The sequence below is a fragment of the Opisthorchis viverrini genome (genome assembly GCF_000715545.1).
Source record: "Opisthorchis viverrini unplaced genomic scaffold opera_v5_4, whole genome shotgun sequence".
Classification (NCBI taxonomy): Eukaryota; Metazoa; Platyhelminthes; class Trematoda; order Opisthorchiida; family Opisthorchiidae; genus Opisthorchis; species Opisthorchis viverrini.
In genome coordinates, this window is record NW_008751660.1 from 2,385,983 (window position 1) to 2,412,487 (window position 26,505).

Here is a 26,505-nt window from a genome sequence, read left to right on the forward strand (position 1 = left end):
GTTGTCATCACAAGGTACTGACTACGCTGATGACTTTTTCCGTATCCTGATTCGGATTAGCCCACCTTCTTCGCCCAAATCAAGGATACTGAAGTGACAAAACTGGTTTATATATTCCTCAGGCTTCTATATATGCGTATGAGTCCAAGAACACTGACGTAGAAGCTGGTATTCAGCCAAACAAATTAACCTCACGCATAACGTGGCGCGGTCACGAAGGCAGAGCGGTTGTTCCCGCAGATCCATGGTGTCGACTGGAGCTACTCTGTCTTGCTTAACGTGTAAATCTATAGCATAAACCAATTGTTGCTTATCTAAACTGGAGGTAGCCAAGTTGGTTCGTAAATCGGTGGTTACGCAGAAGAACAGAAAGGAGAGCCAGAGTCGCAAGATTTTAGAATCCAGTCATTCAGAGCGTCCATACCACTTTTTGATATACTTCTATGAGATTTAGCGTAGAATCTTCGGAGCACATTCCAATGACGGCAATGACTGCACCGGTGTCATCGGGGTACGACCCTCCTAGTTTGCAACAGCCAGGGGACAAAACTTGTAGACACATTTTCTGATATATGTCAGGGTCACTAATGTCTCTGGCTAGTGACGTTGCACACTGCTCTGGTTGTTGGATGCTTTGAGCGACGGTAATCTCCACTGTGCGATTTACAGTCAACGGATGAAACAGCATATAGATCACTGAAATTTGAGACACCAATTTCGACTACTTTACTTGGAATTCCCACTAACAAATGTACATCCCCATAATAACCCAACATTGAGATTCAGCCCAATTTGAGTTCCTCTAAAATACTATCTACTTGGTTCCTACACTGGGACATTTCAACAGAATCTTCCAAGGTTGGTTTCAGGGGAGAAATAATTCACCCTGACCTTTTGGTCTATTGTCCGCTAAGGTCTTACGTGTGTCAGTTGTGGAATTTGGAAGATGAGGTGGTTTATGACTTTTAGTCTAGAATGCTTGTGAAGCAGCTGACGCAAAAATGTGTTGGCAACTTCACAGGCTCCAATTATAACTACGTGAGCCCCAGTCCTCACATCATGCCCTAAGAGTTACCATGTACTTATTGTACAACAGCGTTGCCGGTTTTGACCGGAAAGTTTTATTCTGATTATGTGGATGCATGTATATCTTGAAGTTTGCAGCCGCTGTAGGTTAAAAAAGTCCAATGTAGTCACAGTACTGACAACACTTACACTGAAAACAGATGCGCACGCGTATTCAACAAACTTGGAGATGAGGATGGTAGAAAAATAGTTATGGATGAATAAGAGACTATATTTGATCCCATTTGGTGGGGTTTTGCGGCAATAGCATCAACTTACAGTAAGTTGCAGATACTCACAGTGGTCGCTAAGATATTACTGTCTGTATCCAGAGCACCGAACAAGAGATGGCTCAGTAGTTAGGGAGCCAATTTAATTAACCGGAAGGTCTGTGGTTCGAACCCGACCCCTGCATCTCGAGTCTTCCTGTCAAGGCTTGGGCAACCTGTCACTATCTCAACCCTGGTGTTTCGGGTGGCCTGGCATGTAGGCACTGCAAGTGTGTTATAGCACACCATTCGCAACATTTTACAGTGTTATTACTTGAATTAACAATGTATGCAGTGTCAGTTAATACGAGCAGTTGAATTCCCTCATCACGATGGGTGTCACTCCGTAACGATGACCCCCCAAAAGAGAGGTCTTTGGTGGATGCTCACTACTGACCTGCTTTTAAACACTGTCACTTTTACTTTTCAGATAATAATCGTTTTGGGTTTTACAGGCATATGCAAGGAAAACAAGAGAAAAATAGTGGAACAGTCTTTCTTTTTCAAACAGTTAAACTGTGTACTAGTTGCAATCCATGCTGAACCACACGAAAATATTTATTACCTTGTATTGAGGTATAAATGCCGGTCCACAATTCATCCTCAGAAATGATAAAAAACATAGCTTCTGACTTCACCAAGTGGCTGAGATATTATATTCATGAAAAAGATTGCTAAAGCATATATTTGTAGGATATCTCTCCTGGGCAATTAGATAAAACGAATGGTTCACTTTGCCGAACTTACACATCCGTCCACCCGTGTTCCCCAGCTAGTTCGATGGCTTTGGCGAATTCACCTGCGTCCATGTACATTTTCGCTGCTATGTGATGTTCGTTGGTCGACCGTGCCCAATCTGCATGCTTGGTCATCAACTGTTTCTGTTCCTCGTAATCCCCACCGGGACCCATTGCCTCCCGAGCGTCGTCAAATCGTCGTAAATCGGTATACATTTCAACAACACGACGTAAACCACCAAAACCAGCCCCAGCCCTGGTGTATAGGGCGGCTGCTTCACTAAACTTTCCTAGGTAAGTTGCTACATCACCCATGGCCGTTAAAGCTCCAGGGCTCGGTGTTGTTTCGTTTTCAGACCACTCCGCCCGCCGGCGACGTTCCTGTAAAATCGGGATTTGGATTTCACGTGCAAGCAACTGCATCAAGAAACTGAAATACTTGGTGCCTTCTAGCTGCTAACAGAGTTGTGGCTTTTCCTTATCCATTGGATATAGTGTTTGATGCTCCACCAAAGACAAGCAAACACAGCTAATTTGTTTGAAATTGGCTCATAGGTACATTTATGGTTTATTTTCAATTGCATCAGATGTGAAAACAGCAAACAAATACCCGGATTCCCTGCGTTGCACGTGCCTTGATTGGTCCAATAGAGTCCGATGTGGGGTCAAAACAGTGGATAAAAATCCAGAAAAGAAATTGAATACCATCAAGAGCTACTGGTTTTTAGTCTTTTACTTTCTATCGAGTTTGTTACGCAGAGGCTGTAAATAAACAGTCCAGAAACACACAACCAGCGTTGTATTCAGATTGGTTAAACGGTGTGTGTGCCATCAGATTACCCATAGAACGCCTAAGATTTTAGCCGTGAAACGGCCAAACAATAAAACCGGCTACCTCAGTTAGTAAACACTGATTTGCGGACATGGTAACAGTGAGCTGACACTTGGATCACACATCACTCAACAACCTAAACTACCATGTGTCATCGGGATTCGCTTATTATGGAATTTGAAGTAATCCCAGATGTGCTTTACTGACATAGCACAGCATTCTGTAGCACGGCGCATCGAGCAAAAGAATGACAAAGTGTGGATCGCTCACCTCCAACTGCTGGATGAAAGCCAACATCAAGGGTTCACCCAGCCGAATGTAAGCATACTTTGCAATCTGAAATAGAATAAAAATGGATTTTTAAAATTCCCCTTCTAGGGGTACTTTGGAAAAGCATCCAACTTACAGCGCACACACTTACTTCAAGGTTTAACTTTGAGAGTGCTGCCTGACCGAGCGCAGTCCAGTCTGGATCTGTCAATCCGTGACATGACATTTGACGAGCCTCATTAAGATGCCCGGCTTCCAAATAATAATACATTGCAGGTGCCAAAGAAACTTCGACTCGACTTATTGTGTTTTCATGCAAACAATGAATGAAAGATCCACAGAATCCCACGACGACGCCCTGGAAATGGAATCATGCTAAGTAATCGGTACTACGGCAAATCGGTATACAACGCCTGTCGAAGAGTTGAAAACAAGATAGCGTCTTACCTTCACATGTTGTGCATAGCTTGGAAATAGACCGGCCTTAATGGATATGGAGTCGCTTCCGCTAAAACTAAGGAGTTCGTTGTTCGTCGTACTCCAAGCCAAGCTGACTACGTTTGGTTCCTGAAAAAAAGGCCAGTGGATGGAAGCATCAGTATACTCAATCGATTGCACCAAATATACTATGGGTAATTCTCCCTTTAGATTTCGCCCTGTAATTGAATTCAGTCTAAGATGAAAAGCCTAGATGCACCACGCAGCTGTTTCCTACTTACGGAGAATCACCAGTCGTGCACATCTCCCAAACATCCAGAGAGTTTTCAACCCGTGACCTCCCGGTTAGTAATTTGAACACTTGAATATTCGGCCGTGAGCGTCTGATCAGCATTGCTATCTATTCGCACATAGATGAGATAGCGTCATCCATTTTTCAGTCACGGCAACCACACCATGTGGTCACATGTTGACTGGTGCGAATGACGACTTTTAAGATGGAAGTCTCAATTGTCTTGTGACATTCCTCTTCCTCTGAGCTATTTATAGATTGCTAACAGTGTGAGCAAGCATTCAAGACATGACTACTTGGTGTGATTTCCGTGATTAAGGATGGATCGTGCCCCATCCGAGTGTGAATTAACGACAGTACTGGTTAGCCGTTCATGGTCGAACGAATACGTGTCCCAACTACTAGCCTGGAGGCTACGGGACTGATACTCCTTGGAGCTTCGTGAGATGCATACTACTGACGATTCTCAGTAAGCACGAAAAAGGTACACAGTGTTTGTCAGCTTTCAGCTTGAGTGATTTTGCCTACAGGACGAATTCTCGACTGAAAGTCTCAGATTCCCTCACATTATCAATGTAGTGATTATACTACTGACTGGGGAGCATGCCAGTAGTATGTTTTCCCGTAAATCCACTTTGCGTTTCTTGAAAAGTGAGATCTATTGCGAACCTTGTGGAGTCCTTTTGTAGCATTTTCTTGGATTTGAGAAACAGTCAGTGAATATCCATAAAAGTTCAGAAAGACGCGTTCAAAGAGAAGATGGATATTCAGTTTTTTGTAAACAAGATGCATATGAGAGTTTTGCTTCCCTATCCAATAGTCTGTAACTGTTCAGTTGACATTTCCTAATCAGTAACTCCACGGCAAAGGTCTTCTTTCTTTCACCAGTATTTACTATGAGTAAGCCTACAGATTGTTAAAAATGAAACATATCATTACTGACTATTGCGATTTCGAATATGCTTTCTGCATTTTCAGCTTTAGGTGGCTTATTATCCTTCGGCACTTAGGCGAGGGTGTATTTATTTTCCCACCAAAACCAGTACAGTAACTGCCAAATACTCACCAGTAAAACTGTCATAAAACTACGAGGTTGACTTCTTTTTAAAAAATTACAAGGTTTGCAGATAAGCAACGCCCGAAAAGTACCAAACACTTGCTCCCAGCTCCGAGTTCAACGATCTTTGGTGTATCATAAGCAACATTAATAAGCCGGCTGAAAGAATTCGATTCAGACACAAGCTACTTCTTGTCAACCATGAGACTAGCTAATAAGGAATTCGCGTCATGCTTAAGTTCATTGAATAACCAACTTGGATGCTTCGAACAAATTGAAAGGTATGAGTCGAAATTCGCAAAATGGACGGTTGGCTCACCTGGAACAGCATCTCCTTGCTTCGAAGGCAAAATACGCTCAGTGTATTGTTGTCATCAATCACTCCAAGCTTGTCTCTGTTTCGACTGATATCAACAAAGCGAATACCACCGAGCAGTTTGACGAGTTGTATAGGAAAAGTATTATCCAGAATAACTTTCATCGCCTGAAAAATTTGAGTGAAAATTGACACATTTGAAGTTTAGATGTACTGATCTGCCTGGAGAAAGTGTTCTCAGTTGGTGCAGTATCAGTCCACCAAATGAAAATGCGGTGGTCAACTTCCACACTGTCTCGTCTGTATCCACATAAGATGTAAGTGAACTTCACCATTTTAGCTTTATCACAATATGAAGGAACTCAGCGTAAGATGGAAGCCTAGGGTGCGTTTTTCCGACACCAAAAATTTGATTCCAGTATTTTTAAGTGGCAGCTAGTGGTTAGGGTGTAAGTTTGTCAAAAGTCCAATCCACCCGTTAGTAAACATCAGGTTGTACAAACAGAGAAAAACTGTCGAGCAGCAGTTACTGCGGGTGAGCAAAACAGCTATGCTGAAGGCTCTTTTCGTGAGCTGCTTTGTGAGTGCAAATCAGCTAGCATGTTAGAACTGACTAAACTCGACCGCCCATTCACGGTCACTGTTGGCAAAACTCACTTGCATGACTTAACTTTGACTGATCTGCATACCCGAAGTTTTGAGACTGTTTTTCAGTAGTATTTAGTAACTATGGTATCTTAACCGTGAGTTGTAGTTTCATCTGGTGAGTAGTTATGTGGACCAGTTGGACCGGTTCAGGTCATACCCGACAGTTGGACGTAGGGTATTCCGTTATCACAGCAATCCGCTTTAAAATGCATATTATCTACTTGCTAGTGATGTGCACCGATTCTGGGTGAAGTCAATAAAAGATGTGTGCACCCGAATGAAATTACAACGAAAAGGGAAAAGCATCACCCGATATCGGAGCACAAAAGACGGGATTATGAAAATGGGTTTGAATTATCACCAGGTATCACAAGCTGAGACAGTCGTAGGTGGAACAGAATAAAAGAGGAACTGAAAATTCGAAAAGCACCCTTTTAAGGAGATTCTATGTTTGCTGACAACCTTGTGGACAAGTATGACCCCCGATCGATTGTTGCGCCTGGAAATATTATCTGGGATCCGCATAGCGAACTTGCTCAGTTGCACGCTTCTGGAAGACGCCTCACTGAAACGTGATTATTCGGCACCTGGGCTTCATGGGAATAGAAGATCGGTAGACTCGGTGTAGGAAGACCAAATAAGTGCCAAGCTTCAAGATGAGATTGCGTGGTACCTGCAGAATTCTGAGTTTTACAGTTCCGGATGTCAGCGTTTCTGCTTTATTGAAAGTGCATGCACCTTGACAGGAAGATCCGAGGTCACCTGAGATTGTTAACCACAATACCAGTGATAAAAGAAGCATTTTCGTTGTGCCTTCATACCATACTTTCTAACAGCGTGTGCGTGCCGTTGACGGCACGCTGTGATCGAATGGAATGATCGGATTTGATAAACATGGCAACTGCCCGCTGCATATACTTATCAGCTATAAAAGTTTACATTGTGTGGCACTATCAAGATGCATATTATATTAAGACAGTTAACCCAAGTTGGTGCGAGCGACCACCATATGGGCCTCCTTACAAAGGGACATTTCACGAGCACGTTTTTCTGCAGATATTGCGGCTGCGCACCAGTCCTCTTTCCGAAAAGTTCTTGTTATACGAATCTCGTTAATCTCAGCAGAACAATATGAAATTCTAATAGTACATCAGTGCATGAATAGAACTAGCTCCAAAGATATCGTCCACTTTATACCAAAACATTATCGACCTTACTTCAGAATCACAGTAGATTTTCACCAATGCTTGACTTCCAGACAAATTGGGTAATCCCATTTTACTCACTTGTCCATTCTTTAGACCAACTAGCAATGTTTCACGTGTTGGCGGGCCACCAACAATTCGAATGTACCGAACAGCCCCGTCCAAGACCCACTCGCGTTCGCGTACTCCCTAACAAAATCATAGTAAGTGAACACTTCGTTAACTATTTGTTCAACTCATCCATTATATAACATCAAATAAATAAGCGCATTTCAGAAGCACACATTGTTGTGTGACGTTAGTCCCAGAAATAACTCGTTATTTTTAAGTTTTCACCTGATAGCACCAAGGTACAAAATATGTGTTTCAACATGGCTGGACTCGACGATTTTCTATAGAAACACTCCCTTGGGAGGCAGCCTATCTTTCAAATTCCAAACAAATATTCAACTGAATCATTTGGTTCAGTGTTCAAAAGTAGCCACTTCTCAGGAGATACATGTAGGTCATAATCCTGTTACAAATGTTTTGGAGGACTAGTATTCGTGCAATAGAAGATATTTCATAACGCGCGCGGCATCCACCTTCTACGAAATAAGCCATGGAGGTTGACTATATAATCACCTGTGAAGAGGCTATGAGTCGTGGCCTATTAGAATGACACAGGTTGACTGTTTCTGGTTCCAAAACTAACCTCAGTGAAACATTGAAGCCATTTAGGTATATTTGGCTTGGGACCCAGAATCATTCATACACAAAATTTACCACAACAATACTGCCTTGTTGCCCTGTGAATAAGCATTGTTTTCATATCGGTAAATTGGGATCTTTCCTCATTTGTTTGGACTTGTTTGGACTCGCATTCATCAAGGATACAGACGATTATAACGGGTCAGTATCAAATCACGTGACTGACCCTTCTGGTGTCAGAAACGACTTTAAAAGGCCATGAAACAAAAGTAGAGTGCCAGAATGGATTGCTACACGTATCCATTTCTCCACTGCAAGCTACCGTGTGTGAGATAGCGTTTGTTTTCATGAATAGCACGTCAATAAATTCCCCTGAAGATTACTAGAATTCTTCCTCTTTCTGGAGCCCACCGAACCTGCTTGTAAAAAGCAAATCCTGTCCAGACAGACGAAATAGCAGACACGAGCTGTCGGCGCTCAGGTAAACATAAAGAAATGGGTTTAAGCAGCCTTCAGTCGCTTTTTGGCATTTGATTACATTGTCGATTTGCCTACAAGCCAAACGCCGAAACCCGTACACAAACACAATGGGTTCATTAACAGAAAGTAACCGGCGGAAGTTCTCCAGTTGTCACCGATCTTTCACATCATTATCACGTGAAAGTTAACTATTCTCTTCAACTTCAGACAGATCATAGTTGCAACAAATTTCAGTGAGGTGTAGGTGAGTTTGGTAAAATACTTGAAGTACCTGAATTACAGCCGTGGTGATTGTGAGCATCGCTCAGCTACACTAACAAGGAGAACAATTTAGATGTCCAAAATCTTGGGACTTTCCACAGATCTTCATGTTTTTCATTCCGACAGACAATCAAACAAATCGTGCCAGAACATTCATAACTTTATGTCTTACTTGGAAGTTCATAGATGTCAAATGATTCGCCTTGCAGAAAACCAAATTATGCGTAGTTACCACCAGCAATTGGCAGTCAATGGTTTGAGACAATTTCTCGCGAACGCGGTAATGCATATCCGTCGGGTCATCCGTGGACGGTTCATAGATGAGTATTTTGTCAGACAGCTGTATCTGAAATGGAGCTTGATGCGAATATGTGCAAGGACAAACTTACGGCTAGACGATTCTTGTACACAGCAATTTTTCTCACATAGTCGCGACATTTAATGCGAGCTGGAATTCCAATTGACAGATAGTTTATTGGCAGACTCAAGCTGTGATTCTCGGTACAATGTCGGCAAACTAGAATATAAGCTTATATATAATATCATAAGCTGTAGATATGAGCACAAAAGCTACTTTCTGGAATTAGCCTCTCGATTTTGCAGGATTATAGGGCTTGGTAACGATGAGTTATACACAATGGCAATTAGTCGTTCCAGCAAATGTCCAGTGAAGGTGAGTTGGAGGTTCTTAGATAAGCCTGTAGCTCAAACCAAAAGAAAAAACCACCAAGCCAAAAATGACTTCGATACATCTCAATTACTTTATGCTAATAACAAAACTGCAAAGCAAACCTCAGGGTAGGGTGTTTGTAAAGATGACCTAAGTCCCCATTTTTTGGAAACTATCCAATATAAAATGACGTTTCGGTTTCTATTGCAGCTTCCGAAAATTGTCTATCAAGTCCATGGAAGTTATTTTCGAGTAAAAAACAGTTTTCTCGCGAATTTTTGCTGCCATCGAATTAGCTTTATCACCCCAGTAGGTATGTTTTGTGGGCAAACAGCTTTTATGGCCCTACGTCATCTGATCCTCCTATTCATCAAAGGTTGAGTTCACAATGCGACTTGCGCTCCATATAGTTACATAGGATAGAAAACTGGTCGCTGCGCACTGGAGATGTTACAATGCTTCCAATGTTTGACCACCAATGTCTGCGGAGCATTGCTTGAGCTTGGTGGGAACATAGGCTCAGTGGTGCTGAAGTTTGTTGAATGATTTCCGGGGGAAGTAACTCGACCAAAATGGACGAACTGGTCAAGCTACCTAGGTTGCGTTAGCCCGGTCATGCCAGTTGACCGACTTCATCGAAGAGCCCTTTTTCGTTCAAGCGAATTCCCTACAACTGATGGAAGGCTGGGGTGAGATTCGATAACCAGAAATCGTCCGAAGTCCCATGGGTGATAAAACAATTGTGGAATCTGATGAGACGGCGATAGAAGCTGCAATTAAAATGAGGTGCACGGTTTCCCAACTCAGTTGTGGAACAGTAAGAGTTACTGGAAATTTCCGTTCCAGACTGTTTTCGTTTTTCAACTTTAAGACACTAGCTTATGAAGAAAATGGGTGCACCATATAAGTTTAGCAGGGAAGCCTGATATTGGACAAAAGATTTTTGGGCATTCTGTGGTAACATTTTATCCAGAAGCAAAGAATCTGTAACGCTGCATTTTGTTTAACTTCGAAGAACTGTGCTTTTGGAGCAGACTGACTTATTTATTACCATAACGATACAAGAAATCTCACCTTTCTGCTGAGTAACCAAATGTTGCACAACTACATCCGTTAATGATTCCCGATACGCGTATCGATCACGATATAGACTATGAACGGTAGTTAGCAAAAGCTGGGTGGTCTCAATAGTGCCGTCCTGACAACCGACAACCTGTGTGTAAAAAGAAATAAAGGCAATATCCCACATATTTGTTCCGCGCGGAATCAGTTACGACTGACTGCTATCCACGAAATCAGCAGACTTCTAGTACGCCAAAAAAAATCGTTCAGCTGTAGCACACTTTCCGCGCCTAACTACCATGACGTCCAGAGGAAGCATGAGGGCTGGGATACTACCAGATCGCCCAAGCCTAAACAGGGGAAGTCGAGAGACAGAGGTCGGGTTCGAACCACAGACTTTCTGGTCAATAAATTCGCGCACTTACCACTTGAGCCATCTCTCCCCACGCCAAGCGGTTACCATACAACTGATATCTGGGTTTTAGCATGTTGCAAGCAACGTCAAACGGAGGAGAATAACGGATTAAACTTGTGCTCACAGCTACAATGCGTTGGCTGCGGCTGAATCTACTTTGTAGTACACTGGACTGGCTGACTGAAAAGAACAAAATAGCTAATTATGAGTTGCTCACAGAGTACCTCACAAAATGAGTACACCTTTCACCTGAAAAGACATTAGTGGAACAGTCTGTCAACACAAGACCACGTGATGTGAATTCTATGGTCGAAGAATGAATGGGGTTTTATCCCGCCCAGGGGAGATTTAACCATATTGATGTTAGAGACGCGACAAGATATGGCTGTTACTCGATGTCGAAGATATCCTTGTCATCAGTTTCTCTCCAGAATATCTGGAGGTTTGGGCACCTCGAAAGGATTATGGTAGGATAGCGCCACTTTTGTTAGTTCCTACACTGTTGAAACTTGAAATAAATGATGGTTGTACAGGAGCGAACCTCCGGTATTTAAACAAGGATGCTGGGCTGCCGGTGACGATAATCACCATTCATAAACGTAATACATTACTCCTGAGGATGAAAACATCATAAACGAGAGGTTCAGCTGGCTCCGAGGTGTGTCTTCTGCAAAACCAAATATATTTGCAAATGAGTGTATTTTGCTGATGCTGACCATTTGTTTTTAAACAAACGGTTCAGTTCGCAACTGCCATCAACAGTGCTTCAAGAGATGCGGGGTTACTAAGTAGTAACGAAGTTCTGTCTCCGGTAAACCCGCTTTGTCTGATGTGGATATCTTTGTTTTCCTCAGCCTCTTTCGTATCAAGTGTCGTTGTTAATCTTGACATTGTAGACATTTAAATAATTTCACATTGACAAATCCTATGCACTCCAAACCACCGGTTGTTGCGTTGCTTACTCTTGACCTCGTACATGGTAAAGAAGTAGATCCGCTTTTTCCCCTCAGTGAAACCGGACACTTGTTCCTGAACAATAGTCACTCCTCACTCATTTCACTGGGGACTTTCAGACGTCGTCACTCGAGGAACCAGTCACTGCGTAACCACGCGACGTGAGTGACGGTCTGTCCTATCTAAATGAGGGCTATTCAAACTGCTGATCGTAGACAAATTATTAAGTGTTTAATCACTTGCCGGAAGGTCGCGGACTAAAAGCGCCCTGACAAGTATTGCTGATGATTCCCAACAAAGACAAAATGTTGCAAGCATTATGCTTTGATTTGCCATAATTTTAAGATTTATAGAATTCGAAAATATATTTCACGAAGTCTTGCCGCTCTTCTTTCCTGAAAAACACCCATCAATATCAATTTCTTAGTGAGATAACAGTCAAATGATCACATACGGTGATGCAATATATCTTAAGGTGATAGACCTATGTGATCCCAGACGGCAGTTTCACAAACGTTGTGTAAATTCTATTTTACAAAGAACCAACACAACGAGTTCGTTGTAACCATAGCTAGATTGCCCAACTACCCGCATGCTGCCTCCACAAAATTCTGATCATGGTTAAATTCTGTGGACATTTGTATGTCTCGGAAGGAAACTTACTTGCAGTACGAACTTGCGAGTTTTGCACCTATAAGAAGTCCGACTACCACTGGTTGGGACTCACTGGCATAATGACATTTTAACAAGGTATTATAGTTGAGTCAGCCTAAATACATGTATAGAGTACTCATTTCTAAGTCCACTAGATGTCACCTAGTGTAATAATGTCCCAAAGATGTGGGTTGAATGAGTACCCGTATCACTCACTATTTGATTTTCACCTGGTCTCTTACGACAACACCATATCCATGACTGTTGCTGGTTAATTGTACAAAGTCGATTGCCTTCTGAACTGTACAACACACATGACCGATCGGAACCACATGTAGCCACTGCATCGCATTTTGGCCCAAACCAAGTCACGTCACAGGGGTCGAATGCCAAATTCCTATCTTTTCCAACCTACAGCAAAAAGTACAGTGAATAGTACAGTATGAAAAACGGGCCATAACACTTAATTGTGATCAAATCTTATTCATTTCCGAGTAAACAAGATAACTATGAAGTAGGTTGACTGCGTAGCATCCTCGGGTAAGGGACGATGATCTGAACCTTTTTATAAAATAGACCCAACTTTACCCACTGCTAATGTAGTGTCGATGAACTGGTGCAGGAGGTTGAACGTTTAATTCCAATCCAAACTGACCCGCTTAATCATTTGATTTCCATTTAAGGCCAAAGCTGTATCACTCATACATCACGACGATTGCGTTTCGGCTGCTATAGACTTAAGAGAACTAGTTCTCTCTGTTCCTACCAAAACCTTCACAAGCCCTTAAAGCTACATTCAAGTGACGTTTCGTCTGAGCTTCTAAATGAAAGTGGCTATAAATGTTAATACGAAAGATTCCAGCGTGTAGTTCCATAACAACCAGGTTGTAGGATATGGCAAGTGAGATAGCAGACATACATACAGCTATTGTCATAACTGTTTTTTCTTAGGTGTCCCAACTAAGTCGCGCAAAATAGTCTCTATCCCAGGACATTGCAGCCCATTGTGTAATTTCTTAACAGTCTGATTACCACGAACAGCCTGAGTTCTAAGATCATCCCTCCATAGCAGTACCTCTTATCTATTTTTCGGTTGTAAGGACCGGCTGCAATTTTGTCAATACATGGGTGAGTCGGATTTACACAACCAACCCAAAATAGGCATCGAAAATTCCCCAAGCCACTAGTAGAATGGGGACCGCATGTTGCGTGAAACACCCCCAGGGGAGATAGGACCTGTCTGCGCAATGGAAACACAACTGATTACCTGTTAGGTACAGCGAAAGAGTATATAGGGCGCTGCTTGATACCGACAGTTAGAAAAGAAAACTGATATAGACAGAGTAGAACTTGTAAACTGATTTTCTCACAGCAATGTAGGAACGGGTGCAAAACGTAAAACGCGAACTGAACATCCAAAAAACATTTTACTTTTGGCACAAGTGCAAGTTGTTGTACGCTATGCCCATTGCCATAAATAAGCTGAAACAGATAAAATACTCAATGCAATGTATTGCAATACGGTCACCGCGGTCACATTATGGTCTTTATCTGAAGTTGATTAAATACATTCAGATGGAAAACTTGACCAGGCACAGAAATTTCCCAACAAAATTTAGCTCAAGAGAATTGAGTGATGGACTGACACACGCATGTTTTATAAGAAGCAACTAGGGGGTTGTATGGTTAGACCACCAATGAAGACAGTAGGCCAAATCGTATTGTCCTTTGGCCTTTTGTGCGCACAAAGCCAGTGTGAACATCTCATAACCGCGTGTTCCGGAGAGTTTCGACGTAAGGCGGCTAGTTAGATAGTACAAGCGATTTCTAAAAACAAATTACGGCACGTCTCAGCGGACAGGTTTTACTGTCGCCTATCGGCTTTTGCAACTTTGTCAGACACAGAGAGAATGGTAAGTTTCATAATTATGTCTTGTATGAAAAACCGTAACATTGACTATGCTGTTCATTCGAGTTTATATTTATCTTCGTTAAAAACATAGTGTGGACGCTTGAAATAGAAATTTTTCCAACCTCAGGGTTCAAATATTTATTTACAAGCATTATTTCAGGTAAGGCTCAAGAGAGATTTTGTTTCCACATTTGGAGACTGGCAGAAGATAATCACGATGTTATTTAATTTGATAGGCATCAGGACATCGTTTAACTTTCGCTTCACATCTCCAGCGCCCCCTAAAACATCTCGTCACGCAGGTCCCAGTTTCTAAAACTGTTCATTAAAATTCAGAAAAATCCTGAACATAGCTAAAAGTTTCGCTGGTTTTCTTCTAGTTCTGATGCCTGATAAAGTCAGTGAACCAGGCAAAAAGGGAATGAAGAGAAGCTATTCTTTCAGGTTTTTAAACCGAGCGTGTTGGGTTACGTTATGATCTCTGTAGTTTCATGTTGGTGTGGCATTAATTTTGAAGGCAGAGGGTTCAAGGCATTATTGATAATTGGTTCAACCGTAAATAAGGCCAAACGTTGCAAGCAAGTCCCAGGTAGCCAGAATAAAAATGTTCATTGGTGCATCGGGCAGTTTGTCTGCTGAAATCACCTAGCACCGTATCTACATAGCTTGATCGCGTGGTGTGCATACCCAAACATTGCCCACGAAGGCAGTTGCTTACACTCAATTCTCTTTCAAAATATGAATTAAGTTTCTTTTGACAGACGGCTATTTTACTGAAATTTTTTTGATTGTTTATGCTGCTCGCCTTCCTGAACCATATCCCGGACGCACGAAGAAGTGAACGTAAAAAAAGTCTGTCCTTGTAGCTGTAAGATCTACAACCACACTTGAGGCTCGTAGACGTGTTTCGGAGACACAGCACACATCAATTTTAACGGCGTATATGGTTTAAACAAGCATTTTCTGTCATCCACTTTGACGTAGAGTAATGACTTAGGAAGCTGCCATCAAGAAAAACGTCATTTTTTGTTTTTGGTGGACGGTGTGGTGTATTAAGCACCTTGGTCAGACAAGTGCCAAGAACCTGATCCAGCAACTTTGCTTGTATGGATTGGAAAGGGGCAGTGTTTGTTGAAAAACGTTGGAAGCATTCTGTACCTTCAGGGTTCCCAGGCTGAAGGAAGGCGTTCCCTTTATGGACACTATTTAAACCTCGGACTCAAAAGTTTTAGCCGCCAGATAGCATGTATTAGGGTAACTTTGAAGACCCTGCCAGGAACCGGTGACTTGATGGTCTGACCTGCTAGGATGCAGGGGGGCTGACCTGACCCGTTGGTGCATGGGGTAAGACGTTACTGACTGAATCCGACGGCGGCTACGTGCAATAGGTAAATTTTTGGCATCAACAGATGCTCTGGTCGTAATTAATAGTGAGCCGGTGGTCACGGTCGGTCGATGGACGATCACATTCTGTGAATCTTGGGGCCAACATTTTTATATCTGCCGTGCTTTCAGAGAAGACGGTACAGCTTTTTCGCAAAAACGAACATAAAAGGCATCTAAGGAAAACATCTTACGGTGTTTATAATCCCAGTGCAGGAGACGGTATGATTTTACTAGTGGGTCGTCTTGATAAACGATTACTCATAGTACGGGGTTTCAGTACCCTTTCTCAGACTGTTCCACATTGGCTATTCTTACACGATCGTATAATGTAGAGAAAAGTTTCAGAAAACGTAGCTAGCAAGTTCAGTGAGACATTCGAGCTTGATCGACATGTTGATATAATAGCATCATGAAGGCCTCTTGACACAGTGCATAAGAAATCTGTTCTACATAATTTGACCATCGACAAATATTCAATAGTCTATTTTTGCTGGCTTAGAATTAATGTAGACGTTAGGGTATATTGCTTGAATCCGATTGAATACTCCAACCGAAAAATCATCAGATTGCTTTTGATGACTCAATTTACTACGTGCCTTTTATGATAACTAACTAGATATGAAACAGATGCCACTAGGTTATTATGATTGGCTGTGCTCCCGAAAACACATGTCGTAATACATATAAAGTGATATGATTGACCGTGGGTCATTAATAGGTATATATTTACCTGATATTGCGAATATGTATTATAATTACCTCTAGTATTAGCCAGGCTGCGTCAATAAAACCGCCTATCAACATATGACACATCATGCCAAACGCAAAAAAATCCATCTTTGTAGTACAAGACAATATTGTAAATTGGGGCCAAATGCGTATGGGGCGTATGCGCACAAGGCATGTAAGACATACCTGTTTTCCACAAAGCTGGTAAAACGATAACTTCTGATTCCAGTCCACAACTGCCAAAAGTTCTCTCTCACCCCTGCAATCCGAGTGAAACAACCACCCACAGTATGTATTCAAGAAATAACCCCTTTGCCAAACCCTTGAAATATCACACTTTACAGTTGGATAATCAAAATATCTACCGCCTTTTTCATACCAAAGTTTGACTTCAAAACAAACGGTCCTTGTAAGAAAACTGACATAATTGTGGGGCAATTCAGGGTATATTGTGTTCCTTCGTTGTTCGCCTTAGTTGCCGAGTAGTTTGTCCGATGTTTTTTGCCGTACAGCAGCAAGAGAATGAGTACACTAACATATTTTGGACATAGGTAGGCACACTATCTGTGACGTATCTTTGAGAAGACGATAATCAGCTCAGTAGGACTACACCTAACAGACACGTTGCACAACGTAGTACCCAGCCAAAGCTTCCGCATTGTTTGCAAGGCGTGCGTCAATCCATCCAGATCAGTCAGCAACGAACTATTGCAGTGGCTGAAACTATATCCATACGACATGGCGAGCGGATCACTTGTCAGCGAAAACGATTTTTGTGCATTGTATTTGCCACCCCATCTCCCCTCACACTTACACTCTGTGCTGAACACACAACCACAGCACTACCCGCACTGACAAGCTCAAGTCACTTCATTGGCGACCTGAACTAGTTGTTCTTTGATAGGTGGTCAGTGTCGTCTCCCATCAAATTTCCTGTTCACGTACGCAGCAAGAGATACACTAACATATTTTGGACATAGGTAGGCACACTATCTGTGACGTATCTTTGAGAAGACGATAATCAGCTCAGTAGGACTACACCTAACAGACACGTTGCACAACGTAGTACCCAGCCAAAGCTTCCGCATTGTTTGCAAGGCGTGCGTCAATCCATCCAGATCAGTCAGCAACGAACTATTGCAGTGGCTGAAACTATATCCATACGACATGGCGAGCGGATCACTTGTCAGCGAAAACGATTTTTGTGCATTGTATTTGCCACCCCATCTCCCCTCACACTTACACTCTGTGCTGAACACACAACCACAGCACTACCCGCACTGACAAGCTCAAGTCACTTCATTGGCGACCTGAACTAGTTGTTCTTTGATAGGTGGTCAGTGTCGTCTCCCATCAAATTTCCTGTTCACGTACGCCATTCTTATTCAAATATGTTAACTACTGTTCTCTTAACCTGTATAACTGTATAACTTGAAAAAGTCTTGCGGAATACATGTTCATTAACCCATTTGTGTTATTATAAATGGAAATGTTTTGGAAAGCAGTATAGTTTTTTTAATTAGTCAACAAAATTGTCTCACCGACCAGACACCCGCCTTCAGTTTGATCTTAAAACTACACTGGGGGTCGCTGGCGAATGTTGGGCCAGATTAGTTTGGCCAATGTTAGATTTAGTAAAGGTGCTCAAAACAAAACAGAGTAACCAGCATTATTATCCACCATATTTAGTTATCAGAAGGTAACAATGTCTCTTGTAGTCTTCAAACGTAGTCATTTCCAATATATGTAAAAAATATATTCATTGAGAATCATAAATAAACCGCGTGTTAGCAAAGTAACTCTCACCTCGTTTTTTAAATTTTCCAGTTGAACAGTTTTCATCACAAAAATACGGTGTAGAACAACATTTTGCTATGAGCATAAGCAGCTTATTTACTAGGTGCACTGAAATAACATGACGTGCAATACAATGGAAGAAAGGAGCCAGTACTATTTACCTTTTAAACAGTTAAATGGTAGATAAGAAACCTGGCCCATTCTACTAAAATTGTTCTCATGTGTGTGGGGCCAGCCGGATAAGAAACCGAACTGACTTAGACATTGCCTTACGTTTATGATCCTAGTGTAATACGTAGCCGTAAAGACACTGTTCTGTGTGTAACACCTCGACACGGATTTTACCATTTCTTCATATACACAGTTCAATGTGATTTTTACACGTACTTGATAGGACTCCATCGTAAACGCCAGATTATTGGTGATCCAGGGCGTTCAATTCTGGAGATTTCTTCGGTCGCCTGTTTCAATTAACATAAAAAACTAATCAGCAGAACAGAGCACAAGATTAATGTCTGACACCACTTGTGCATATCAGATATTTTGGAGGAAAACCATGAAGTTACGATATTATATTGCTAAATTACGGTTTAAAAATGTGGTTTCATGATCTTCTACCAATGTTCAGCTGAAGAGATTTTATGGATGCTCATAATGCATGCATAAAACTAAATCAATGTGGAGCTATAAGATGCTCGTCTTGACAGCTCAGTCATTTAAAGAAGAATAAAAGGCACGCGAATCTGCATAGGACAGCATCGATAGCCATAAAATAAACAAATGCGTGACATACGGGATACAAATCCAGCTGCTAATTTTATTTTCAGGTTGCACGTTATATTTATTACATTTTTCAAAAGAAATTGTTTCCGAACAAAGCCTTTTAGGAGATCAAAATGTGTCACTGCTACATTGTCGTCCACTTTGGGCTGACAGTGGCTCTATTCAGTATGCAACAATGGTAAGTTGTAAGTGGTTTTAGAGTCTGTATATTCCATGTGTACGTGAGTACAAAAATGAAATAATAGGAAAAAGCTGCTGGAATAGTTTGAGTAGTCCACTGTTTTTACCAACATGTGACAAATAACAAATATCCGGATAAAACTGGTCAAAATTCTTTGCACATCAGCAATGCATCAATGCGTTTCGCATTTTAAGTATTTTAGCAGTGGCTGCTCATGCAAAGGCCGTTTTTATCTTTGAGGTCGTAGAATGATGTCCGTTACCGTGCATTATTAACTCCTAACCAGTATCCCTCTAAAACCTTCACATAGTTCCGGAGAAAATGAAGATTCTACTATCAACTCAGACTGTATTTCGGAAACATATTTATCGATTACACACTCCGCACGTTTTTTGCATCAGACTGTTGAACATGTAAACATTAAATTCTATTCTTGTTCAAGATGGTCTCAGATCTTTCTGAAGTGTAAAAGGTACGACATTTTAAATAAGTTCTTGTTAATTGAAACCAGTTGACAGTGTTCTGTGGTCTTTAGCGCTATCACTTGTGAACGGTTGCTTTCAATTCGCGTCACTTTCTTGAATCAAACACTCTTTTGAGGCGAACTCAAGAATGGTTTAATTAGTTTGTATCAACTTCAAAAACAAAAACTAAGGTTCTTTTCAGATGATACATTGATTTGAAGCTTATATATAGTGACGCGGGAATAACTATGTATGAGCCGCTGAACCAATTTTTCTAAGCCTGACATAGCAGAAAGTCATGTACCAATTGCAAAAACTTCGCAAACAGTGCGTACGATTAATACTAATGGACTCAATATTCATGAAGCTTTTCTAGGCAGCCAGAAAGCGATGTATTGTTTGCCTTATCATCTGGTAACTGATCGTGTTTCAGAACTTTTAGAATTATTATGATCCTTCTGAACTATGAGTAGAAAATTTGGCCTCGAAACCTAAAGAAACTTCAAAAAGAACGCAGGTCATTTCCCAGCAGCCGTGTGGCAGCTTCCAAATTTCTACCACATTTTTTTCTGCTTACTTACGTGAGTTTGCGCCCTCAGCTAATTTGTTGCATCCCTATGTTATAAAAATGTGCCGTCTGTGAAGGAATGCTTCACCTAGTTGTCCATCATTTGCACACAGCTCACTTATTATCGCTAGAGTGGCTCTGCTTTAATCATCTGTAATCTGTCCATGGCGCGTGTTCTTTTGAGTCGTAAGTACATCACAACAGCCCTAAAAGTTTCAGCTCTGCTCATCCGCTTCAAAATTTTTGCGTATCCACTGTTCCGCTTCCTCTGAAACAGTACCTCTGCCGAGGACCACAAACATGGGCAGGTCAAACAACCAGATAGTCAGTTTATCTGTCTGTTTCCATGACTACCACGAAAGCGGTTAGTAATCTCCTTTAAGCCTCCTTAGTCTCAGATCGCTTATTTCTGTAGCAATTAGCTCCTGATGGACTCAGTGGAGTTACGGTTCGAGGTAGAACAAACATTCTGGTTTTGTGGCATAAGTCTATTTTTCATGGAACATCTCGTACGATGCATTGGGTTTGTTACATCGAATTACTCTGATATTTAATTACCTCGACGGCAATGATATTTAAACTGCTGAGCAAAGATGCATTCATACTCGTAGTCCAATTCGCACAACTGGCGGGCCTTTAGCTAAAAAGGTTTAGCTAGCTTAATTTCTATGTATTTCCCAAGTTTCAAAGTCTGATGTCACTTTAGATGCTGGACTTCTTCCAGCGTTGCTGGTTCCATTCAAAGCCACTTTCTGCCCACAACTTACAATCGATCCAACAAAAGCAATGATGAGGTCGCAAAAGAACGCGAAATTTGGCTAGGCGAATGATATTCCGGTGGACCAAACTTTTATGTCCTAAGAAGTTAGCGAATTTTACACATCACTTCTCATCCCTCCTAGTATCCGAAGAACGACTTCTACAGTGAGTTAAGCCAGCCATATTGGATTCCTGGCAATCTGAGTTGGTGAAATCTGAACCTAACTATCATCAGATAATTCATACCAACCCACCTTATTCCTGATGCTAATTACACCGTTGTACAAACCAACCGCCAGATACTGCCCGTCGAATTTCCAGCTGCAGCATGTTGCTCTGGTTGGGAGCTTTGTCTTCACAACAGATTCTTGGTCGAGGGTCCAAAAGGCTAGGCATTCAATGTCTTTCAAGTAAATTTTGTATTACCAAAGTCAGTGCATCCACAACTGGCTAACAGAAGCGTAGACGGATTGAATGCCAGGCTTTGAATGGCATCATTGTGTCTGCAAAAAGTAATTGGCGGCTTGCACCTCACTTATATTTCACAAGTCCTTCAAAAGAAGTTGCCTTCCAAATTATGACACATTTATCTGCCGAACCACTGGCAAAATACTTCCCATCGTGTGACCAGTCTACAGCATATATTGTGTCTCTATGTCCTTTCAGTGTTTTGCGCAGTTCAGCATCTTCTGCTGCATAGATGAGCAAGGAGGATCCTGCCGCCACTACTAGAATAGTGCCATCAGGACTATAACACAGATCCCGTACACTAAACCGAAAAAATATGTAATTCACTAATTACCATTGGACTATCCCCTCTTTGTTTTTTACTTTCGTACTCCATAGTTGAATAGTGTCCATGTTTTCTACACGTTGATACTACAGCAACCGATGTAAAACACTATTGAATTCCCTCACTAGGAGGTAACTAGATGACCTTTCATTTTCGTGGAGTAAAACAAAACAATCTGGGTTATGAATGGCTTTCAAAGGGGCCATTCAGTGGAAAGCAGTATGGTAGAGCTATTCAGATGATACACCCGGTCAGGCTCAGATACGTGTTCGAATTGGTAAGACACTTGGATTAACCACACGGGCTCATTAACCGCACAATGCTCTTAACTGCAAAACCTTTGCGAGGGAAATGACAATTTTTGAGTCGATATGTTACACTTTTTTCTCATCTGCTCAAACTTAATATGCATTCATATTTCCGCAGGTCACAAAATTTCATTGTCCACTGAAGCCAACATTTCCCTTGCAGAAAAGACTGGTGGAATAATTTCTTAACATGTCTGAGACCCCGAGATGTCTGGATGAGGCTCAAAAGTTTGGACTGTTACTCTGAACTCAATTGTCTTTCCGATTTAGTCAATCAGGGAGACTTCGTAGCTTTCGAAAATTTTGTACGATTATGCGAATTCTGGGCGCCTAATCACACAGTGGGTGTTGAGGATCCCAATACGGAACCTTGGGTGACGCGTAGGTTCAACAATCCCGAATATCAAAAGGAAGAATTGGGTTAGTAATTCTACGGTACTATTTACACAAAGGGTGAGCAAATGTGTACAACAAGCCTCAATTGTTCACGTTCGTGGCGTCAACCAGTTCACAGGTCTGTCACTGACCGGCACAGTGCGGTGTCAAGGTCCGCACACCAAACAACGGCGAGCGGAATGACGGCTCAGTAGCGTGGGTTGCAGTCGTTCCTCCCGACGACGGCCTCGTGATTCTCATTGGACGTGCGATCACGCGGAGCCTATGAGAAAACAAGTCAAGGCAGGCTCAGCAAATGAGACACGAACGCACATGGGTCAGTAGGTCAGCAGCGCACATTCACACACAGACACACGTCAATACACAAGTGTCGGAAAGGACGTCCTCTGCGGCAAGGTGGGTGCCGGGTACGAATAAGCAAAACAACTGGAGGTCAAAAGTACATAGGTGGAGTAAGCAAATGAATGGGGGAATTATCCTAACGTCAAGTTAGATTCAACAGTGTGATACCTCAAAGAAAGTCGAGCAATACCGAAGCTCGTTGAATGGCCGTCGGCCATCAAGGCTCTGTCATCAGACAAAGCATCAATCCGGCCATTGAAGTTGAAATTTTTGACAGCTGGCTACAACAGAATACTGTAGGCCTCTATAATTAATTGAAGCTCTTGCCATAAGCTAATTTGAGTGGGTTCTGTGTTGGTAGAGACGGTTTTTATCCCGTTAGTGAAGATGTGGCGATCTGTGGAGCAAACCTACCACATGGTAAAAATTTCCTATTACATTTATTTATTGTTGTAACTAGCGGTGAGCACCAAATGGGACACAGGGAAACATTTGGAATGTCATGCAAAGTGGCGTTATTTGATCCATACTTATTAATAGAGAAGCCTATGCCCCTGTTCAAAATGTTGGGAATGAGAGGGGGTGAGGTAACTTGCGGTTGACCACATGACACTTATCTGTATGCCGAGCTTGTCAGCAGTCCAAGTGATGTCATGAGCGTGAAGTTGGGTTTTTCTCAGAAGGCTTCCTTTTATCATGTTTTCTGTGTGTCATGCAACCAAGTGAGGATTAAGCTTTCGCGTATCACCAGTAATAACTTATTCAGATCTGCTTCTGCCGGCCCTCTGCAGCTCCGACAATTAGCGTGGTCTATCGGAGTCCATGCCAGGAAAATTTTTTATCTTATTATTTGCCATGAGGTTGTCTACGTAACCGCCTGGCATAGCACCATTAGCTCGGCTGTCTGGTTAGAAAAGCAAGAGATTAGTTTGCACACCGCATACTCCACTCTGGACTTCTCCCGCGCTCAAATAAATAATGGACATCATTTTTGAAGACCTAACCCTATAATGAACTGTAATACTTAAAAAATTACCCACAATTTTCTACTTCAGGCATCAGACCTCCTGCTGATATCAGAGCTTTCTGGTAATCCTTTTTATCCTCTTTCTCCCTGAGCTCCGTACACACCCAAGTCATTTTTCTGGAGAACGGCAGTCACCCACGCCACTCATTTAGTGTGCTTAAGAAATACCTTCATTTGCAAACAAATTTGGCTTTGCAAGAGGCTACCTCGAGCCCAGCCAAAGCTGTCGTCTGTGATGTTTCAAGATAACTAAAAGTGCTGTCGGAGAGCTTCCAGCAACCATATGAACACCGCATTACAAAATATTCCCCGATCCCCACTGAGGCCGTTCCATCATTTTTCTTGGCTAATCTTGACTGATTCAGTCAGAACTTCCACAATTTTCTACTTCAGGCATCAGACCTCCTGCTGATATCAGAGCTTTCTGGTAATCCTTTTTATCCTCTTTCTCCCTGAGCTCCGTACACACCCAAGTCATTTTTCTGGAGAACGGCAGTCACCCACGCCACTCATTTAGTGTGCTTAAGAAATACCTTCATTTGCAAACAAATTTGGCTTTGCAAGAGGCTACCGCGAGCCCAGCCAAAGCTGTCGTCTGTGATGTTTCAAGATAACTAAAAGTGCTGTCGGAGAGCTTCCAGCAACCATATGAACACCGCATTACAAAATATTCCCCGATCCCCACTGAGGCTGTTCCATCATTTTTCTTGGCTAATCTTGACTGATTCAGTCAGAACTTTCATTTTTGGGGCTAGCTATAGGTCAAAGTACAACGTCAAGATAAAGGGATATCCACTGCCGTGGCATGCTCTCGGCGGCCCGCTTTTCAGCATTCCTCCTGGATTTCTGCGATAAGCTGTCTGCGCCCAAAAGACCGTTTCAGTCCACCAAATGTGCGCCATATGATTATTGGGTTTTCCGCTTCATTTCTGACTTGCCGTGATCATACTTTCGTCCATTCCAACACAAGGGACGTGAGCACCCATAAGGCTTAGCCGGAATAACCATAATATTTTGCACTGAAAATCGGGCTTTCAACACTTTTAGATTTAACTGTATATTGTCAGTCCTAAGCGTACCTCTGATCTCACCGGTTAAGAACTGTTGCATTTCAGTTGACGACATTCCTTGTTTTATCATGGCAATAAAGTCACTCAACTCCTCCCAGGTGGTGTGTTTACGGATACTCCAACTAGGGAAAAATAGTCATGTTTCGGGTATGAACGAGTGATGTTTCACCAGGCAAAATGGGATCTGAGTTTCAGTGCTGTTTAAAAAATCCTTGTCACAGGAAAATACGCCTAGGTGAACTAATTTATTTACCTCTGTCTCTGGCTGGATTTTGAGGATCGCCTGCTTCACCAGTAGCACAGTCACCCAGGACAATTGCCGCTGTTCTACCAGGTGCGCTCTCAACTAAGATAGCCCCTTTCGTCGTTCGCCAAATCGAATCTTGACAGAATTGCGACGGAATATGGGCCTTTTTCTTTCAAACGTATGTGCAAACGTCGCTTGAGTGTAAACGTTTCCTCCTCAGCTCTGCTGTTTACGAGAAATCCCCATACACCTCGTAAAAATTGATTAAACAACTGATGACACGGGCGCGTGCTTTGTAGTACGTGAATTTGGGTGATTCGGGAGCATCAGCAGATATGGAATTACTTTAATGAAAAACCACAGGTATAGATCGTCTAGTTAGAGGTATATGTGAACGGAAAATGGTAGCCAGGCAGAGTGTATAACGACGAGTTTGGAACAGCTGCCAGTGAAATAAGTAACACGTGAAGGTGGCCGAATGGATTCAGGCCACCAGAGGCAGGTATGCATGGGAAAATGTTCCATTGAACGGAGTTTACATTTATAAAAACGTAAAGTTTGGTAGAGGTCTAGGATGGAAGCTGGCCACGGAATAAGCCCGAATATTGTTGGGCTTTCGTTGAAATGCCCGACAACAATAAACTGGCTAGGATTATCAGTGTAATGCTAATGTGGTGCAAAGAAGCACAGATCAAAACGGCATAAGCCGACTACTTTTTGAGGAGTATAGGAAACACTAGAGCAATTCAAGGCCCGGGCGTCGGTTGTAACCATGGCGCCTCGTGTTTTGGACTGAGCAAAAGCCGGACAGCGTAGTCAAGGCGAGGATAGTGGTGTTGGTTGGGTTGGGTTGGGTTCGTAGAGAGCAAAGACGCTAGCCGCTGGACTACTTAGTAAGGACAGTAATGCGGCTGGTTGAACAAATAGCGGCGGGAATTCCCATCTGCGAATGGTGCAATCACCAGCTGCGCATGCCTGGTTTTGAAGAAAATGATGGGCTTTCGCAATCTGCTTGTATGAGACCATCTATGGGAGATTAGGCGAGCCAGGTGCGGAGCCACCCGAAAAAGGCAGCGTGGCAACAGGTAAACCAAAGGAGCCACAACCATATTACGAATACGCATCGCCCGTTTTTAAGCAAGTGATATGATAGTTATCATTCCCCTGTATTTCAGAGCGGAGCAAAATATATGACACGGCAGAAATAAAACCAGACGGTAAACTACAGGAAGGCAACAGCGGTGCACTTTCATGCATTTCTTGAAATAAAGACCAGCCTCAGAACCAACGGTGATGGACGAAGCGTTTGCGCTACTTAGGGCGTGGCTGGTATGTGACCGTACTCTGATGTTACGCGCCGAGCCGATCTTCTGTGCACATCGTATCCAACCAACAATTTAAGGTTTCGTCCCTTTGTGCACGCTGTAA

At 42.3% G+C, this 26,505-nt stretch overlaps 2 protein-coding genes across 2 annotated transcripts in view; one reads left to right on the forward strand and one right to left on the reverse strand.

Moving 5' to 3' along the window:
- The window catches only part of T265_12539 (hypothetical protein), a gene marked incomplete at both ends in the record, with an annotated part of 39,316 nt that extends 17,653 nt beyond the window's left edge, over positions 1-21,663 (reverse strand). The window contains 16 exons of the mRNA XM_009164263.1: positions 2,082-2,524; positions 3,174-3,239; positions 3,325-3,531; positions 3,621-3,740; positions 5,280-5,444; positions 7,211-7,318; positions 8,733-8,906; positions 8,950-9,008; positions 10,305-10,443; positions 12,532-12,726; positions 13,747-13,797; positions 16,529-16,601; positions 18,527-18,600; positions 21,149-21,282; positions 21,321-21,397; positions 21,430-21,663. Of these exons, the coding sequence (XP_009162527.1) occupies positions 2,082-2,524; positions 3,174-3,239; positions 3,325-3,531; positions 3,621-3,740; positions 5,280-5,444; positions 7,211-7,318; positions 8,733-8,906; positions 8,950-9,008; positions 10,305-10,443; positions 12,532-12,726; positions 13,747-13,797; positions 16,529-16,601; positions 18,527-18,600; positions 21,149-21,282; positions 21,321-21,397; positions 21,430-21,662 (2,318 nt within the window). The remainder of the gene's footprint in view (positions 1-2,081; positions 2,525-3,173; positions 3,240-3,324; positions 3,532-3,620; positions 3,741-5,279; positions 5,445-7,210; positions 7,319-8,732; positions 8,907-8,949; positions 9,009-10,304; positions 10,444-12,531; positions 12,727-13,746; positions 13,798-16,528; positions 16,602-18,526; positions 18,601-21,148; positions 21,283-21,320; positions 21,398-21,429) is intronic.
- Positions 1-22,420, forward strand: part of T265_00443 (hypothetical protein) — a gene marked incomplete at both ends in the record, with an annotated part of 44,678 nt that extends 22,258 nt beyond the window's left edge. Inside the window, 2 exons of the mRNA XM_009164216.1 lie at positions 7,226-7,332; positions 22,274-22,420. Coding sequence (XP_009162480.1) covers positions 7,226-7,332; positions 22,274-22,420 — 254 coding nt within the window. The remainder of the gene's footprint in view (positions 1-7,225; positions 7,333-22,273) is intronic.
- Between the last annotated feature and the right edge of the window lie 4,085 nt (positions 22,421-26,505).